Below are 14,070 nucleotides of genomic sequence, written 5' to 3' on the forward strand. Positions count from 1 at the left end.
TGACGACCCATGTAAGTTCTTCAAAAATAAAAAAGCTCTGCTATAATTAAATGATGCTAGTGATGGGCAACACTTTACTCGAAACAACTTTGAGGACCCTCCCGCGTTCCCCTGGCTTTGGTGTATGTGGCACATACCCGGGGGAGTAAAACCAAGTGCACACTCTAATTTTAAACTTGCACTGTAAAGCGTTTTCAAAATAGCAATAGTTGAGCTTCATCCCAGACCTGAATTTCCTTCTCAATCCATTCCCGAGAATCCCTGCATCCTGATTCGTGTCCTGGTCTATTCCGGCCGTTTTCTGAATCTGTACCGCATAGTTTATTGCGAAGCCTGAGTGGGTGGGTCCACGCGCACACCCCGATTCCGGCCGGGACGCCGATCCCGGAGCTCGGCGTCGGGCGTCCGCATCGCCGTCCGCCTCCCTTCGCCCGGCCTCTCCGCAAATCCCAGTCGGAAAGAGAACTTCACGCGGCAGAAATGAACCTCCCCTTGCCGCTCCAATCCTTCCTTTCCAGCCAGCAGAAAACGTGAGATTTATTACGACTCCGAGGGGGCGTGGGACGGGGTCTCCGGGGACTCTCGGAAGTGGGTTACCTGGTCCCCGCGGGGGCGGGGTCCGCCGGCTCAGGGCACGGGCGCCGCGGCGGGGCGCGCGGGTGGGCTCGAGGGAGTGCGCGCGTCGCGGAGCCGCGGGGCAGCACTTGTCCTGTAATCGATTGCCGAGCGCGCCGAGCGGCCCAGCGCGCAGACACGCGCACTCCCAGCCCGCGCGCGCGCGCACACACACACGCACCGGCGCCGGGGCCCCGCACACACGCACACGCGCGCGCGCGCACGCACGCACGCTGCCAGCTCCGGGGGCCCCGCCGCCCGCCGCCCTCCGCCCGCGGGCGTCTGCGCGAGCCCGGCCGGCGGGGGAGATGTGCTCGGGCTCCGGCGGATCGGTTTCTCGGGGTTTGACCAGCTGTCCCGGGCTAACCCTGCTCCTCGCTGAAGATGGAGGAAGTAAAAACAGGATTACCCTTAGCTACAGAGCCACTGCCTTAGTTTCCACCACCAACTGCAGTGCACAAACACACGTTAGGCACAGGAAAGAAAGAAAGAGAGAGGACACACTAACAGTAAACACAAACAAAAGGGTGATGGGATTATTTTACTGCATGCACTGAGGTAAATCTCCGCTTGGCTTTTGCGTGAAGGACAGCTCTTGTTTTATTTGTCTTCTGATTCATGGATTATATATAAATATGTGTATTTGATTTGCAAAGGGGGGGTGTTTTCAAAGTTAAGTGTAATTGTATAGCATCTCGTTTTGCACCGATGTGATCAAATGACTTGTTGCTGTTAACCAGTAATAATAATTTATCTTTCTCTGGGAGGGGTGGATTGTCGTTATGATTAGCGTAATTATTTCTGTAAAGGACGCTCAGGGAATCGTGTTGAAGATGATATCTTCTGCCTTAATTTATCGTCCCCTCTTTATAATCTTTCTGGGATGTTAATCGATTAATCAATTTTCGTCCCTGTAGCTGTCATGGATTTGGACTTGTTTTGCTTTGTTTTAACTTGAATTCCAAGAAAGGTTGGGGAGCCTGGAATAAATTGCAGCTGTCCAGATAGAAGGTAATATCCAGATCCTGCTGAAATCTAAAAAAAAAAAAAAAAAAAAAGCAAACACAAACAGCTATGACACATGTAAAAAGGCAGCAGTTAAATCACTTTGACAGGTTCTAGTATGGGCGAAGGAGATGGAATTAAGATTTAATTTTTTTTTTTTTTTTTTGCCAAGGGCGAAAAACAGTCCTGTGAAGTAGCTGGCCTAGGTTCCTTGCTGGGCTCTGCCTGACTGTCCCTCCCCTCTTACCCCCCGCCCCCCCCACCTTTTCTTTCAGTTTTCTTGTCTTAGCTTTTGGTCGATTCTTAAGGAACCGGTGGATCAAGTTTTTTCTCTTGTTAATCGCATTGCTGTAGCACTGACTGACCTCTCTCTCTCTCTTTTTTTTCCTCTTTCCTGAAAGTACGTGGTGCCATTCCTGAGTGACTTTTCCTACTAGACCATCCCAAAGGGACGAGGGGGAGGGGTGGGAGGAGGAGGAGGAGGAGGAGAAGGGGGGTGTTCCTTCTCTCTCATTTCTTGGTTTTGTTTATCAGCCGATCTGTTTGCTGGATTTGGGCTCGGAATGACCCACCTGTAAAGTGCTTTTCCTTCCTCCTCGCCTTGAACTCTGCAGGGGGCTTGGCTTGGAAGGGGCAAGGGAGGGAAGAGAGAAGGGGGAAACACAAAAAACTTCTTTCTTTCTCTCTCCGTTTATCTTCAGCCCGACATTGTCACCTCTTTGAGGGGTTAGAAGAAGCTGAGATCTCCCGACAGAGCTGGAAATGGTGATGAATCTTTTTTAATCAAAGGACAATTTCTTTTGTATGTACATTTCGTTTCTCTTTTTCCTTTTCTTTATCTCTTTCCTTCTCTGAGGGTTAATAGCCATTTCACTGATGGGGCAGACTTCTTTCGCTTCTCCCTGACGTTTCTTTCTTTTTAATATGTATGTGTTAAATGTGTACATTTTTAAAGAGATAAACTCATTTGTAAAATATCCGAAGAAACTGCTCCCCTTTTAAACTTTACGGATGCCTTTCTTTAAAGCCTTGTGTAATCATAATTTGAAGAATTTTGATAACAGTACAGCAGGTTGAAATTTAAGTGCTTATGTAGTGACTGAGTTGGGAATTTGATCTGATTATTCCATAAAGAAAGAAAGAAAAGTTTTTTTGGGGGGTAGGGAGAGTGGTGGTGAAGAAGGGGAGGGGGGGGAGAAGGGAAGTGGTTTTGGAGACAAGAAGTGAAGCTGCCTGTTTTCCAGTAAGTAATGGAGAAATTCCAGGAGCCAGGGCTAAATATACTTGGCGATCAATACAGAAATGGCTCATTGTGAATAATTTAGCTGCTGGTGCAGTGAGAGTTTTGAAACTAAAGGCAAAAAGGACCAGGGCCAAAGGAAAAAAAAAATAAGTAAAAATCTCCTCAGGACATGTCAATTCTTTAAACTTTTTCCTTCAAAGGATACAGTTAGCTTATCGATCTTTTCATTATGTGAAATCAAAGCTAGGGGGTGTCATCTCATACAATTTACTTTTGTTTCTGAGAAATTAAGTTCTTGTTTTGTGTCACTGGTGCATGAAAATAATTCCCCAAACTTTAAAAAAAAGTGATGCCCTTCCCCACAGCAAGAAGTTTATGAAATTTTCGAAATCGTTATGTATTAAGTAGGCTTGGCATTTGTATCCAACCATGATCTGGCAGGAAATTAAGGTTACATTGAACAGGTGCTTATGCATAACTTGGGGTAGGCTAAAATGTCAATACAAGTCTGGGAGTTGGGTAACTGCAGAAACCTTCCAGACACACTTGGGCACTACATTTTGTTTTGTTTTCTTATGTTGTGTGTCTTCCCCCCTCCCTATTAGAACATGATGAACTAACTTGCAACAATTGTGAATAGAGCTGTCTGTGTGCTAGGGAAGTCCTCAAACTGTGGGAAGTACTGAATGGTAAAATGCTTCAAGTCCAATTAAAAGTGGCACATTTGAGGTGTACCCTCCCTAGTTTTTCTCATTAAGCCAAGTAAATTCATAGTAAGAGGGTCATTCCTTTCTTGCTACAGCCCATCTCACAGCACACTTATCTTTCCTATCCTATCTCCAGAAGGAATCAGATCATTTGCAGAAAGAGTTCAGTGACTTGCAAATGAGCACATAGAGTACACTGTAGTATGTTTCTTGGGTACAGGTTGCAGCAGAATCATGGGCTAACTGCTTGGTGCTTCAAGTAAGTTAAGCATTTAATGGAAGATACTGAAAGGAATCATTGTGTTAAGGGTATAATATTTTGTGTTGCAGCACTGCACTTTGACTATGGAAACAGAGGTTATTGATGGCTATATAACGTGTAAGTATTCATTCCCATTAATTTGTTATTGGCAATAAAATCACGTTTGGATCACCTGTATTTTAATTTCTGAATTATGTGTTTATCAAGAATTCTATCCTCTCATTTTCAACCTGTTCACAATTCACTTTTAAATAAATTTTAGGAAGTAATAGCACGGAAGTGAAATAAGAAGGAAATAGGGAAATATGCTGCTGTATTAAGGATAATATTTAAGTCAGTGGTAGCTCAGCAGGTAAACACTTTTGTACTTGATTTTTTTTTTCACTTATTTTAGGTTTAGAATAGGTCAGGTTACATGTATGACTAGTAATATAGTGTATACTAAATATTTTCTATGCTGTAACCTAATTTTTTGGACATACAATGTTAAAAATAATTAGCCTCCTTAAGCTGATTTTTTTTTTTTAGCCAATTCTTCTTTCAGGCATCCAGGTCTCTGAGAGCCAGTGTTTTGGAAAATGCTTATTATTAATGCTGTATATTTAATGATTCAAGTAGATGTTAAAAGAAAATTTATTTTTTTTTCAATTAAAAATACTTTAGAAGACATCAACTTATCTGATGCCCTTATTTTACAATTAAGATCATTGCAATAATAAAATTCTGTAATGTTTTATATCGTGGGCTGGTCGTGGCTTTTCATCATTTCATTCATTTACTTTATGTTGCTAAATAGTATTTCCTTAGAGTTTCTGTGAAGGGAAAAACGTATTACACTAAAATTTCAAGGCTTTGCCTGCCTCTGCATGTATGAAGCAAAGTTGATAATTAGAATTTATGTCCCAATGAACAGAGACCAAAAGATTTTACTTTGTGAAAGCAGGTGACAATGAGCTTTCACCTGAAGGGGAGCACTCCAGTATGGCGATTGACCTTACCTCAAGCACACCCAATGGACAGCATGCCTCACCAAGTCACATGACAAGCAGTAAGTCTTCATTTTATGATTTTTTTTTTCCTATTTCTCTAGCGACAGACTTGAATTTGTGAGGTCTGTGAGGTGCTCTCACATTGTGGTGTAGCTGCTGCTATAGATTTTGCTAAAGAAAGAACAACACAGATTTATTCCTATTCATCCTAGTATCATAAAACATGAGTCTGCTTACTAGTCTGAACTATCCCAGCGTGGCATTTGGGAGCTGGTGCTTACCTGTATCAGGTAAGAAATGTTAGACTTTGCTGGTTATTGTTTTGACTTGCCAGGTTTATGAGTAGATGTATTGTTGTTGGGTGAAAATAATATGGAAACACGTCACTTCGAAAGAACTCTTGACAGTGAAAAAGTGAAATAATTTTATATAGGCTTGGTACAAAGCTAATCCATCAGTCGTTGAATTGCAGTGTTACTTGCTATTTTTTTTTTGTGAGCATGTGGAAGTTTCTTCTCCAAAGCATTGGAAGTGAAGTGTAATTGAAATTTGTGGAACTCATTTACATCCATTTCTCTAACAAAGTGAAAGTGTTTTGTTTTAGGCTGTCCAGAGAAGAACTGAAAAATTAGGAAGGATGTTTTGAACTTGCAGGAATAGACAATTTTGGCTACTATTCTTGATAAAGGGTCATTCATTGATGTAGTAAACATTGTTTTTTGTGTCATGAAAGAGCATTTTACAATGCTGTCTGTGAGAGAAGGCAAAATATTAAGAATATGGTTTAGTGTCTCTTAATTATAATGTTCTGTCAGTTGTTATCAAATGTAAATGCTCTATTACTCATACTCAAATGTAATTTGAAATCTTATGTTTTCCTTATACTTTTGGTATGTGTTATATTCTTAGGTACAGAGGACATATGACTTACATGTAAATGTAATTTAGTTTAAAAATTTTCTATTTGGGTGATATGTGAAGGAAAGGCATTTTCTTTCCTTTTTTTTAAAGTAAAGATTTAATAACTAATGAAAGCTGAATCATCTACTGAATTATGAACATATTCTTAAGTTAATTCTGATTATCTGGAGAGAACAAATTTTCCTATCCACTTCCCTCTTATAATGCTTAAAACTTGAGGTTATTATACAGACCAACTTTGTAAGTAGTAAAGACTTCTGAATTACAAGTGAAATATATAGAGTACTGTTGAAGACATGTTGCAATTCATTACCTTTAAGTGGTTCTAGTTATTAATGTGAAATTTTGATTTAACTGTGTGAATTTACTTATTTAAAAGTTTCTTTTTATTAATGGGAAGAACTTCTTAGGAAGGTTTTATTCTAGAAGCAGTCACTGAAATTCGTTTATCATGTAGAAAGAAAAGTTAATAATGAGTAAATGTGTATTAAATTATAGTGCTAATCTTTTATAATGGATCTTGTAACATTATTTTTTTGCTAGTTGGCTTTTAAATCAATAAAAGTTATACTAGTACTCTAATGTGGGCAATGCAGTTTTTACATTTTAACATTTTAATGTACTAGTTCTGTGGTAGAATAGATACTTTTATTTCTCAGATAATTTCCATTTAATTTCCTAAAGAGCAAAAATAAATTGAGGTGCAGTTTCTGTTAGCTTAATAGGTAGCTATTGGCTTTAGAAACATTGAGTATATGTTAATCATAGACTTTTGACTGTCATCCCCTAGCCACTACGAGAATGTCAGCAGGAAAATGCTTGTTAACTGGCTACTTGTTTGTGAATATGATTCTACTTTTGCAAGTACTTCCTTCAGAAAGGCAGTTCACCCATTTATTTTAAGTAAACATCGTGAAGCATAGGCATGATCAAGTTGAGCAAATAAATTTGAACTGTGCTTTTGACATTTGAGCTTTTCTCACCCAACCATAGTAAAACTATCTTTGGTGAAGAGTTTTGTTTTGTTTTGTTTTTAATTTCATTTACTAGCCTGTGGCAGTTCCATGTTAGTATAGTTTTTGGCTAAGCTGCATTTGTTTTCGCGTTCTTTTCCAGACTTGCAGGTTAAATATTTTGGCTCTCACTTCAGAACTGTCTGTTGCATCCTTGATGTAGCCTCTATTTACAGTATCTAGGTTACCCACTTAGGTGTTAGATGGAGAAGATACCCATTTTTCCTTTCTGTTAGATCTAAGAGAATATCAGCATTTTAGATTGCCAAAGTAAATAGTGGTAGAGAGGGACTCTGGTCTGTTAATTAGAACAGGAGACCTAGAATCGGTCAGTCTGATGTTTCTCTGTGACTTATAATAATTTTTTGTGTGTATATGACTGTCAGGTAACTTATGTCCAATATCATTGGTTTTCCTAAATCCTTTTGCATGTATTGTTGACTTTAAGTAAAAAGAGCTTATTTATTTTCAGCATTTAAAAAATATCTTCAAATATACTTCCTGAAGAGGGCTTTTGCTTCTAAAAATAGAATTGCAGTTTTGATTGAGTATTAAAGCCACAAGTAAATATGAAAACCTTTGTGATAGAGTGGGATAGCCTCCAGTAGCAGCAAGGAGAGGACAGGGATATATGTATAAAAGTGAAAAAAATATTTTAACACAGTTTAGAAAAAAGTAGAATAATTAAAACCTTTGATTTTTATAAAACAACTAATATTCTGGCAGTAATGTATCAATAAGGTGCGATAGCCTACTTATTTTGGCTTTAGGAAAGTGGTCAGTTTTACTATAAGTTCCTAATTTGTTTAGGTTATTTGATGACTATTCTAAGATGAAGGCTATCTGTACAACTTGCTGCCAGCTATTGTATAAAAAATTATGACAGCAGCTATCATTATTTGACAGGGCTAAAAGAGAGCATTGGTGACTTGGGAGAGAACTAAAAATGTTATAATACCTGCCAATTTTTGGTTTTAAAATTTAGCACGTACGATAGTCTTCGAAAGAAGTACAAGGTATTACTGATCTTAACATTTTATAATGACTACTTCCTATGTTTTAGAAAGAATTGTTTCTTAGAGAACTTTAGACTTTTTCCTCTGGAATAAGGATCTCTTTGATTAGAAGATGGGTATTGTTGCCTGAGATCATTAGTGTACACATTGAGTGTGCTGACAATCTTCGGTGTCAGGGATGACAGAATATGCCTTGATGGCTACTGGAAATACAGTGTTAAGTGATTTTAAAAATAGAATCTGGAAGTTAAGAATCTGAGACAGACAACTCAGACAGAACAATATAAAAATAATCCATATTGTATTTTGGTCCATCAGATGAGACTTACTCTGTGATTTCTTCTGTTTCTGTCTTAGCTCATTTCCAGTTCTCACACAGTTGCTTCAATATCAGATTGAAACTGTTCTATACCTGCTACTTGACTATTTTGACAGATTTTTAAGGCTCAAAAAGTGGTAATTAATCTTATTTTTCTTATCATCTACTGGTATAATGCCAGTAAGTAAATTTTTTTGGGGGGGAAATAGTTAATAGTTAAAAATACAAATTTCGTTTCAATTACTTTAAAACCTTAACATGAATCAATTTCATAGTCAGTACTATTTATCAGTCACTTTGATGGCCAGGTGGCATGTATGGAATTGGAAGAAGTAGTAATTCTAGTTTTACAAGACTCTGACCAATAATCAGGTCAGGGAATCTAGTTTATTCTTTTCAGAGGGCTTCACATTCATTTTTTTCCTTAGCTAGTTTCCATTTTTAGAGCCTAGTGAAGCAGAGGTATAGGGCGATTTCCATTTTTCTTATGTGGAAGTGCAGGCTTGAAGAAATCAGTTGGACTCTTGGGTCTTTAGCAGAAGGATGAAGTTGTCAGAATTGGGACATAAAACTGTGATGTTACCTTGTGGGTCAGCTAGATCCCTTAACTCGGGTCTCTCTATAATGCCATTATCTTAGGGTGCCTGCCATGTCCAATATTGACCCATATTTTTTTAGTGACAAAAACAGGGTTGTAGAAGAGGAGGGAGTTATTATGAGGGTGGAGTGATGTCAGGTAATCTTTTTAAGCAGATGCTCTAATGCGCTTTTTAAAATATAGCTTATATTATGGGCCTCACCAGCTTTCTGAGCTGTGCTCTCACCTTAGTTTGGGAGTCACCCTTGGTTGGATTTCCCTAGGACACACCCGAATCTAACACCAAATGGGCTTGATGTAAAAACTCACTCTGTTTTGAACTTAGGTTTGTGTATATACTCACCATACCTTCTGCTTAGCTTTTACTTGTTAGGAAGTTTCTTTTTTACAGTTTGATTTCATTTCTTTACACCTATCAGGGGTAAGTGTCATGACTGTGTACTAAAAGAAAAAGCAAAGAAACTAAAGCAAATATGTATATGCAGGGAATTACTAGCAAAAATGCTGTGTATTTTTCCTTGCACCTTGCTCCCTCCCTGCCATTTTTAGGCTGCTCCAAAGTGAGAATAAAGGTCTGTCTTTAAGAAAGAAAAGAGCTCACTAAACAGGTGTCATCGCTATTGCCTCTATCTCTGTTTGAATCTGTCTTCCTCACTGGAAGTACATGTTTTTTACAAGGGAATGTAATTGGTTAGGTTCTACTGAGAGTCTTCCTTTAAGCCTTGAGGATTTAGGTCACTGGGTCCCATGCTTGTCTCTCTTAACTTTGCATATTGATGTGTTTTGATCTTAGGATGTTCTGAAAGATCAATAGAGGGGTCATAGTCCTAAAATGAGGTAGAATATGTAGTTTTTTTCTTTGCTTCTTTCCTTTATATCTCTTTATATCAAATTTATTAATCTGGTAGTATTTCCTTTTGTGAATTAATCAAGACTCAGAATACCTCTGCTTTGAAATAGGTAAGGAGTACTTAGGAATTCTTTACTTCCTAATAAATATTTAATCACCACTGGAGTGAGAGAAGGAAGGGGAACATAATTTGCTGAGTGTACGTAGGATGCCCAGAAATATGCTAGATCCATCCATATTATTTCACTTGGTCTCCACAACAGCTCCATGAGGTACGTAGCTACCCCATTTTATAATACAGAAAACTGAGGCCCACAAGTGCTAGATTGTATGTGGTTAAAATTATGGGCTTTAGAGTTGTACAGGCCTGTGTGACCACTAACTGGCTGTGTGACCTTAGGCTTGTTATTTCATGTCTCTGAACTCCAGTTTCTTTATCTGTAGAATGGGGGATAATAAGCAATAGCTATCTGAGTGGACTTTTGTGAGGTTTAAATCAGACAATATATGCAAAATGCTTAGCACAGTTCCTGGCACAGGCTAAGATTCAACAAATCATCACTGCTGCTGTCATTCAGAGCAATCAAGTCACTCTTTCATTGAACCATGACTATAAGAGGTCATTTTCAAATCTCTATTTGTTTGAAATTCAGGTTTTTTGCTCTTTGGTTTTTACCACATTGGTCCATGGAAGAGAGACAGGGATTTCTAATAATTTGAAGATTTAAAAAAAATCATTCAGTTCTTAAAACTTTAGGAAAAGCCCTTTATTTAAAGCATCTATGAAGATTTTTGTTAAGAAAAAAGAGTTTGCCTGTATATTAGAAATTCTATTTATTGGGTTTCAGTGTTTCTGACTACACTTTTATGTTTTTGGTTATATGTAAAGAAAATCATCGCTCACCGTGAGTACTCCAAAGACACTGGTCATTAAGAATGGAAAAAGAAAAAGCCCTCTTAACAGAGTAACCTAACCATATCTAGAATTGATTCTTTCTTAGAAAAACTGTATCTATAATTTCACCTCATTTGTTGCTTCCGGTAGTACCATAAATTCTCATTTGATGATGCCTAGTCAAGTTGTAGGCCTGATTGTTGTTAATTGTACCTTTTAGAGGTAATAGTTTATGTGTCTTAAATTTGAAGTAAACTTAAAATGTAGTTATCACTTACAGGCATTTGACATGCTGCTGTTGCACTCTAAGTGGTTGATTCAGCAAATTTTCATAGGCTACCTTTTATGTGTGAGGCACTGTAAGGTGAATCCAAAGGTGAATAGTACACTGTCCTTGTCTTCCAAGAGCTCACACTCTGGTTTGAAAGACAGACATCTAAACAGGGCATTATAGTATGGTAAACTCAGTGTTGTGATCATTATGGGAAGTGAGGTGGTAGTACTAGTTTGGGAAGACTTTCTAGATTGAGAGGTTATTTGAGCTGAGACTTCTTAAAGAATAGAATTTAGAAGAGAAGTGGAAAGCTTTTTCAGTAAACGATGCACCCACAGTGGGAGCTGAGAAATAATGTAAGTGCTGGGAAATACAAGCAGGTTGGTATTTCTAGAGGTGTCCAGGCATTTGAGGCCAGACATGACTGTAGAGAATTAATCAAGGCAAGAACATGGAATACTTGTGTAAGAGGAAACTTGAATTTCATTTTCAAGGGAGCCAAGGATTTTAACAAAGTGGAAGACTTCAGGCTTCTGATCAACATGGATCATTATACTGGCTGTAATGTGGGGAAAAAAAGATTGTGGATGAGGACCAGTCAAGAGGCAGCTGCATTTTTAATAGGCTGTTACAATGACTGAGTGAAAAGGTTGTGACAGCTTGTAAAAAAGAAGAGAATTTGGAAATACTTACTAGCTTAGAATGGACAGGACTTGGATAGTAGTGTTAAGGAGAGGAGGAAATTCATGACGATGATCCCTAGATTATTGGATAAATGGCAGTAGGTTGCATCAAGGAAAATAGCAAGTACTGGGGCAAAGGCTTCTGGGAAAAGATTTAGTCTCATTTAATTCTGGATACAGGGAGTTTGAAGTACCTGTAGGATTTGGGAGAGGATAGCAATCAGGCATATGCACAGATTAGACTGCAGTATAAATTTTCCTAATTAGTGAAATCTAGTATGTAGCTTGTGGTTTGGTTACTTTGCTCCTGTATTACTTTAGCAATAGTTTAGTGTTTCTAAAAAATTCTTCTCTAAGTAATTCACAGCATTTGATCAGTGACCTTATTTCCCCAATTGCCCCATTAAGTCAAAATTCTATGTTGAAATGTATGAGCACAGGTCTTAATGAATTCCCTTTGCTTAATGGAGGCCTCTTATGCTAGTCTCAGGAGTTGAATTAGTTTTTGTGACTCACTGATTTTTAAACAAAATGTGCCAACCCTCTCTTTAAATTCTGTGGTATATTTAATATCATAACTTTTATGGTTAGATGTTTTTAAAAGTCATAGGCTAATATATACCATATACTCCAATGCCTTTGCTATATGATTTGTCTTTACTCTGTAACCTATTTCTTACTAAATATATAATTTAAAATACATGAGGAATGGTTTCTTAGCTTCACATTGGCCAATTCTGCCACATTAATAGCCAAGTAATTTAATACTTTTATCTAGAGCCTTTTGAAAACTTTAAGATAAATATATATGCATAATATATATTATTTGAAAATTATTTCAAATATACTTAATTACTTAAACAGTTTATAATATTGTGCCTGTTTGGGTAATACTACCTAGAGGAAAAAAGTTAGATATAGAAAACATCTTTTTATTTATTGCCTCAAAATATCTGTTATAGAACTCCGTCTTAAAAATATAACCTCTGATTACCCAAGACATCACGGAATTCCAAATGATATTAATAGCGGAAGTATTTCATCTGAGATTTCCTGTACATAGAGATGCAGAACTCTCTAGAGAGATATTTTTCATCTTTTGATCATTGATCCAGCAAACATTTATTAAACACTTACTTTGTATGATACACTGCTGATGCTGGGCACAAAAAATATTACAGTTTTTTTGTAGAGAAGGATGTTATCACTCATGGTCTAAATGAATTCATATTTTATCTGAGATATTAAAAATCCTATCATGTTTATAAGCAAATAAGTGTGATGTGCATACCATGATTTATATCTGTTCTAAGTGAGTGAATTGCTTCTCACCTTTTCCTGGTGAGTTCTTCTAAAGTGTATAAATCTGAAGATAGATAATGAAACCAAGATGAAAAATGTAACCAGCTTCTAAGATAGGTTCCCACAGGATAACATTTCCCCTAGAAACTTTTTATGATGCAGGATTTGGCCGTAGGCTTTGCAGGTCATGAAACTTGATTGGCAGCTCAATTAGAGTGGATCTGTATCTTGGGGTTGATGTACGTTTAGCAAGTTTACACAATTCTTATTTAAAATCAGAATGGCAACTTATATCTATGCTTTTACTAAAAGTAAAACAAAACAAACAAAAAACTCCCAACCAACTAACATAGGATCTGGATCACTCCAGTTGATTTGACCAGATCATTTTGTTCTTGTGAACTGACCTGTGTGGATAATCAGTGAATGTCATTTGGTGAGCAAGGAATCTGAACAAAGGGAATTAGTTATATAATCCAAATGTTTAAGAGAGCCTAACATACTCGACATCACAGCAGAGACAGCATTGCCATTTGGATCATTATGGTTGAAGTCCTTTGTCCAATTCCTTCTCCCTTGATGGACATAGATTTGGGTTCCATAGACACAGGCTCAGGCAAAATACCTCTGAGAGTCATTTTTTTCCCTTCAGCTTCCTTAGCTAAATCTCCCAGATTCAGTTTTTAATTTATATTAATACATATAATCAGGTTACAAACAATTCTTGATAGCGTAGAAGCATTCATTTTCTCTGATGTAATTTAACATTTGTGCTTTAGATTTGTTAAATGTTGATTTTATAGCTTAACTGTAAAAGCGGTCTTATTATGCCTGTAAAGGATAGCCCAACTATTATAACCATAAATTCAAACAGAAATGTTGATGGGTGATGTGGTCAGCAGTTTAAGAGGTCTTAATATCTATTTTAGATGAAAATGGAAAGTAAGACTGCCACCTAAGAAATACACCTTAATATAGCTGGTGATCTTCTGGTTTGTAGGTCACAGGAACAAACATTATACCAGCTTCATGAAATCATTGAAATAGTCTGCCCACAGCAAATGAGATTTTATGGAAAATTATAGTATTTTAGATTAGTTAATAGGGAAGGCCGTCTCAATTACTGAGTGTGAATTTATGAATATGTTTCAAAGCTTTATTTGAGGCCACACATTGAGATGAAGCTAATAGGAGATTTTCCAGATGTGAATCTCTGAGGATAGTGATCATGCCTTATCTGTCTCTTCATCCCCAGTATATAATACCATACTGGGACATTGTGGAAGCCAGTAAGTATTTGTTGAATTAAGGAACTACTTATGATTAGCATATTGCATATGTGTATTTAAATAATATGCTTCTGACCTATTTGGGGAAA

The 14,070-nt window shown here is 37.5% G+C and overlaps 1 protein-coding gene across 20 annotated transcripts in view; it reads left to right on the forward strand.

Moving 5' to 3' along the window:
- The first annotated feature begins 391 nt into the window (after nt 1–391).
- The window catches only part of IKZF2 (IKAROS family zinc finger 2), a 152,739-nt gene continuing 139,060 nt past the window's right edge, over nt 392–14,070 (forward strand). For 2 of the 20 annotated variants that reach the window (XM_073218147.1, XM_036990774.2), the window contains exons 1-3: nt 2,103–2,385; nt 3,901–3,949; nt 4,776–4,880. In XM_073218147.1, coding sequence (XP_073074248.1) covers nt 2,383–2,385; nt 3,901–3,949; nt 4,776–4,880 — 157 coding nt within the window. In that variant the 5' untranslated portion in view covers nt 2,103–2,382. The other 18 variants (XM_036990770.2, XM_017649085.3, XM_036990767.2 and 15 more) reach the window with 18 other exon arrangements.

The sequence above is a fragment of the Manis javanica genome, chromosome 12, assembly GCF_040802235.1.
Source record: "Manis javanica isolate MJ-LG chromosome 12, MJ_LKY, whole genome shotgun sequence".
In the NCBI taxonomy this organism is placed as follows: Eukaryota; Metazoa; Chordata; class Mammalia; order Pholidota; family Manidae; genus Manis; species Manis javanica.